This window comes from Canis lupus, chromosome 24, assembly GCF_011100685.1.
Source record: "Canis lupus familiaris isolate Mischka breed German Shepherd chromosome 24, alternate assembly UU_Cfam_GSD_1.0, whole genome shotgun sequence".
Classification (NCBI taxonomy): domain Eukaryota; kingdom Metazoa; phylum Chordata; class Mammalia; order Carnivora; family Canidae; genus Canis; species Canis lupus.
This window is the reverse complement of record NC_049245.1, coordinates 18,631,772-18,637,771: the sequence shown is the minus strand read 5'-3', so window position 1 is coordinate 18,637,771 and position 6,000 is coordinate 18,631,772. Positions and strand designations below refer to the sequence as shown.

Here is a 6,000-nt window from a genome sequence, read left to right as displayed (position 1 = left end):
CCCTGCCGGAGTGTTCCCTACCCAGCCCCCTGCCCCTCCGCCATCCCCCCCGGTCGCCGGGCCCGGTTCCCCCCAAGGACTGTGCCCAGCCAAGACCACTTCCCCCGCGGATCCCGGACTGGCTGGGGCGGGTGAGGGAGGGGTGTCCGCGCCCGCTCCCCACCCCCGGACACCGACACAGACACTCGCGGGTGCATTTTAAAAGGTTTATTTCTGCAGGCTGGGGGGGGGGGGGCGGGGGCCGGGCCGGGCGGGCGGCTCAGTAGACGCCGGGCGGCGCGGGCTCGGCGGGCTCGGGCGCCCCCGCCAGCTGCACCAGCCGCAGCAGCAAGGCTCCGGTCGGCCCGTCCAGCTGGGTCGCGTTGCTCCGGTCGCTGGCGCGGGCGCGGCGGTGCAAGCCGGCTCCCTCCCGGCACTCGGGCTCGGTCACGCAGCTCTCTGCGGGGGCCACGGGCTGAGCGCGGCGCGGGCGGGACCCAGGTCGCCCCCCCCCCCCGCACCCGGGGGCCGCCGCGCCCGCCACCCCCTGGCCCCCGCCCTGACCCCGGGCCACCCACCGTCGTTGCAGCAGATGCCGGCGGCGGCGCAGCGACCCCCGCTCCCGCACGGCGTGCGGCCCGACTGGCAGGGCGACGGCAGGTAGTTCTCCTCCTGGCAGCGCAGCGCCTCGGCCGTGCCCACGAAGCAGCCCAGCTCGTCGCCGCAGCAGATGCTGGGCCCGAAGCAGCGCCCTTTGCCCCCGGGGCCGCAGGGGAGGCACTGGCGGGAGGGCGGGAGCGGGGTGAGCGCGGGGCCCGCGAGGCCGGGGCGCAGGCCGCCCCAGTCCCCGGGATTTCAGGTGACTGAGGACAGGCCCTCAGCATGCTCCCCTTTCGTTGAGCGAGGCTCCCTCGGTGGGCCCCAGCCCTTTCTCTCGGCTCTGGGGTGCACCGCCACCCAGCTGCCACCCTTGCCCCAAGGCAGGCCTCCTTCCCCTGCCCCCATCACTCAAACTCGGTCTCTAGCACCCACGGCCCCAGCAGAGGGTCCTTCCTCCGGTTTCCTGTCCAGCGTCGCAAGCTGCTGGGCCTCTGGGTCCAGACCTCAGCTCCCGGCCGCAGTGCCCTAACTGTGGGTGGCATCAGCCCAAGCCCCCAGGTACAGGCATGGGGCACCTCACTGACTCAGGCTTCCAAAGGTGCCAAGCAGAGGGAAGGGTAGTCTGTGGGGGCGGCCCTCGGACCCACTCTAGTTTGTTCGATAGCTCAAAATGAAGCCACCTGTGGCCTGGGCCTGACTGAGCCTGGTCATTGGATTTCCTTTGGCTCTGCTGAAGATGGAATAAAAGGGAATTGACTGGACATGCAGCGCAGGAGAATTGGGCTAGGTTCCCAGCAGAACTTCCTGGCAGGAGGTGGCACCCTCACTACCACAAGCTCAGAGCAATGGCCAGCTTCTGTGTGGGGCCCCCGGGGGGCCTGTGGCTAGTAGAGGGGGAAGGCCTCCATACTGGCTAGGACAGAGGCGGTCGTTGCTGCGAGGCCCTCCCTCCCTCACACAGGATGCCTTGCTGTCCAGTTGTCCTGATCTGCCCCAAGCCCCGTTCCTGGAGAAACACCGTCTTGCCTGCAGCCCTTGCCCGGATGGGGATGGTGCCCAGGAAGTCCTGCAGCCCGTCCTCGCCTGCCCGGCAGCCTGGCCCCCTCTGCCCAGCCATGCCAAGCCTCCTTTCTGCGGGGCTCTTCCCCTAAAGCCTGCCTCTCCCACCACTTCCCTCCTTCCCAGCCCGTCACTGTAGAGCCAGCCCAGGAGCTCTGTCCCCTCAGGCAGCCCTGAGATGGGCCACGGTCGTACCTGTCTCAGCTCCAGATCAGACATGGCCCTCTTGCCACCCCTAGGACAGTTCTGGAAGTAGCAGGCGGAGGTGAAGGCCAGCAGGCCCAGGAAGCAGGCGGGTAGCAGCATGGTGTCCGGCATCCTGGTGCAGGTGGGCACAGTGTGCGAGGCTGCTGTGCCGACTGTGCTGCGCTGCCCTCGCTGGCTGCCTATTTATGTCCGCAGGTATTCCCTTGGAGACGACGTGGTCGCCACCCCCCTCCCCAGCGACTCCCCAGGAGCCCACGACCGCCAGGTCCCCAGGCGTCAGCAGTGATTCAGGCATCTGGGGATGCACGTGGACCTGTCTGTGGGGGGGCCTGATGGGGAGGGGTGCGGGCCTCCGTGCTGTCACTGGCAGGCGTGTGGCTGCGGTGTGACAGGAGCTGCTGTGACCATGACTGTGGCTCTCTGGATCTGGGGAGACAGACGGATGGGAGCAGGGGGTCTTGTGGAGACCATCCCCGACCTTTCTGGCTGCCCAGAAGAGGCTTGGGGTCAGTGGGCCCGGCCCCAGACACAGCCCCCTGAGGAGGTGGAGGGGGCCTGAGGGGCTAGTGTGCAAGGAGCATGGTCGGCCCCGGCCCAGAAAGGATGGAACAGGGTCAGGTGTGCAAAACCCCATCAGGAGACTTAGCCTCAGGAGAGGATAAGTGACCAAGGACCGCACACACCCAGGGGGCTTTGTCCCCACTGCATTAGCAAAGGAAATGGCTGTCTGCAGCTTAACGTCAGACAGAGCAACTGCAGCCATGAAGCAAGGGACCAACATGGATTCTGGGGAGTGGGCAGGCTTGTGGGGGAAGCTGAGGACACCCCCTCACACACACACACACACCCAGAGCAGGATTCAGACCCAGTAAGGTTCAAAGGTGGGGGGAAAGCCACCTGCTGCAATTCCCAGCCCTACAAGGACCCCAGTTTATGCGGCCCCGGGCAGGTACCATCTCAGGCCTAGGGTGGAAGTGGAGGCACAGGAGCTTTGGTGTTGGGGGACTGGAGGAGCCACTGCCCATTGAGCCTTGCCTGAGAAAACAAACTTTGGTTCATGCCCCCAAGCTGGTGGGATAAAGGTACAATCTCCATTTCCTGGGCTGCCGGAGTGCCCTGCTGGTCCTTGGAGCCAGGCTGGCCATCCTCCTCCTCTCAGGATCTGTTCCGCTCCCAGCTCTCCCAGCCCCGGGCCCTTTGCCTCCTCTTCGGGGTGCCACAGGAAAGTTCTGGCTGCCTTCTCCCCACCAAGTGCTGTAAGGGATCTGGCGTCCCAGGGAGGGACCTCTCACACTCAAGATCTGATGCCAGGCTTTTCAGGAACATCCCCTACAGACTGTGAGGATCCTGGAGCCTGAAGCCTGTCAGAATCTGGCCTCTGTTGCTCAAAACTTCATGACTCAGGCAGGTTACCTGACTTCTCTGTGCCTCATCCTCTCCCAGTGTAATGTTAGGAATTTACTAACTAGTAGCCACTTTATAGGGTTGTGAAGACTGAAATAATGGAATATATAAGAGCTTTAGGAAAGTTCCTGCACCATCATAAAGCTAAGTAATAACAGTGTTGTGTTATTGATGCCATTATTCTTATTAAGAGCTGAAGAGAGTCTTCCAGAGAGAACAGCTTCCTGGGCTAACCCAGGAGGGACATTTTCATTCCTGTTATGGGGCTTAGAGAGAAGCTGGGCCCAAATTATTGCTCCCTTGAAACTCTTGGTTATGGTAGAGGCCATATGCCTCGTTTAGGCCAGCTGTGTGGCTTTGGCCTGGCACCTTACCCTCTCTGCACTTCAGGTCCAAGTTATCATCTGAAAATGAACGGGGCTATACTAACTGAAGGGGTCAGGGCCTGGGACAGGCCAGGACACCCATGTGCCAACTATCTGTGTCTACCAGGATCATCAGTCTAAGAGTTGCCTCCCACACCAGGCCCCCTTGAAGACCCCAAATACCACTGCCATTGAGATGCCAGGGGGCCTGCTTCTTCCAGTACCCACCTTCTTGGAACATGCATGGGCTAGAAAAAGTCTTGTTACTGTGCTGTCATTTCAAATGTATCACCTCACATGTCGCATGGACCTTTTGGACACCCCACATTCCTATACTCCCTTCATATTTTCAAATCTACTTTTTCACACTCTCTCTATCCTTACATCTCCTACACCTGAGCTCATGGATCTTTATTCACATGTCATGTCATTTTAATTTGTTTTTTTTTTAAGATTTTGTTTATTCATGAGAGAGAGAGAGAGAGAGTCAGAGACATAGGCAGAGGGAGAAGCAGGCTTCATGCAGGGAGCCCAGTGCAGGACTCAATCCTGGGACTCCAGGATCATGCTCTGAGCCAAAGGCAGATGCTCAACCGCTGAGCCACCCAGGCGTTCCCACATGTCATTTTAAAAGGGAGGACTTAGCTCTTTTACCAGTCCATTTCCACCCCACCCCTGGCCACATGCTCTCTCACCCACCATTTTCTGGATATAATGATGTCATGATGGTTAGATCAGTATTATGAGTTAGACTTCAAATATACTCTCTAAGCTAAGTCCTATGGTATATTCTGATAATCTTTTCATCCTTGAACAACTTTCTGTGTTCTCTGAAGTTAGTGATTGTCTTGGGTTTTCATTGTGGTCCATCTACTATTTTCATCCAGAAGTCAATATTTACTCTTCAACTCTCTCCATCTAGGCTCTGCCCAAACCAATGCACTGAAACTCCTAGCATTAAGGTCATACATTCCCTCTATATTGCCAAATTTTGTGGTCATGCCAATGTCCTCTTTTAACATAATTCTCTAGCAGCATTTGACATGGTTGAGCACTTGTCTCTTTCTTTCTTTCTTTCTTTCTTTCTTTCTTTCTTTCTTTCTTTCTTCTTCTTTCTTTCTTTCTTCTTTATTTCATTTTATTTATTTATTCATGGGAGACATAGAGAGGCAGAGACATAGAGGGAGAAGCAGGCTCCTTGCGGAGAGCCCAATACAGGACTGGATCCCCAGATGGGGATCATGCCCTGCGCCAAAGGCAAATGCCCAACAGCTGAGCCACCCAAGCGTCCTGAGCACTTGTCCTTTTTATGTATTTATTTTTTAAGATTTTATTTATTGATTCATGGGAGACACAGAACATGAGAGATAGAGGCAGAGACACAGGCAGAGGGAGCAGCAGGCTCCACACAGGGAGCCTGACTAGAACTCAATCCCGGGTCTCCAGGATCACAACCTGGGCTGAAGGCGGCGCTAAACTGCGGAGTCACCCGGCTGCCTTTTTTTTTTTTTTTTTTTAAGATTACTTGTCCTTTTTAAAACTATACTTCAGGGGCTCCTAGCTGTCTCAGTCAGTAGAGCGTGCAACTCTTAATCTCAGAGTTGTGAGTTCAAGCCCCACATTGGATGTAGAGATTACTTAGAATAAAATCTTTAAAATAAAATAAAACAAAAAATAAAATAAATAAAATAAAATAAAATAAAACTACACATCACCTTGGGCAAGCCACACCTGTTCTTGGGTCACCTGCTTGATGTACTAACCTCACTTCCCATCTCACTGAGGACTTAAGGGAATCAGATGAATGTGCTAGAAAGGTTAATATTTCCTGAAAACAAAGAGTTGCAAGTCTCCAGGTTAAACTCAAATCTCAGAACTGTCTTTAAAGTACTTCTTTCCCGTTAAACCATCTTTTCTGAGAACAGGTAACAATTAACTGCCTGGTGTCTGTCCACTCCTGTTCTTTATTCTTTTCTCAGATCAACCTGGTGCCCATACCACATGACATGCATACTACCTGTCGGAAGGTGGTTGGTCTCATTTTCAAAGGGCCTCTGCTGCCAGCAGTAAGTCCACCTTTCCCTGTCCTCACCTGTAGTCTGGCACTGAAGGTTAAATGGGGAGTTCTGAGAAGAAGCCTGGATGGGCACACCTGGCAGGGTAAGGTGTGAAGGAGCAGGTGGCAAGTATGTGTGTGTGCACGCACAGGACACACACAGGCTATAGAGCACGTTGACCCACAGACAGCAACAAAGACTCCCATAGCACTGAGCCTGTGCCAGCGCTGGGCCAAACTGTTCACATGCATTTCCTTCTTGAATCTGCATAAAACCCTGAGAAGGAGACAGTATTATTTATTGACATTTGCAGACAGGAAACAGGGACA

The 6,000-nt window shown here is 56.0% G+C and overlaps 1 protein-coding gene across 1 annotated transcript; it reads right to left on the bottom strand.

The window, feature by feature from the left end:
• Window positions 1-234: 234 nt before the first annotated feature.
• AVP (arginine vasopressin) lies at window positions 235-1,991 on the bottom strand. Its single transcript, NM_001197149.1, is given in 3 exon segments — window positions 235-438; window positions 558-759; window positions 1,834-1,991. Coding segments are annotated over 3 exon segments (504 nt in total). The 5' UTR covers window positions 1,957-1,991; the 3' UTR covers window positions 235-259.
• Window positions 1,992-6,000: the final 4,009 nt, after the last annotated feature.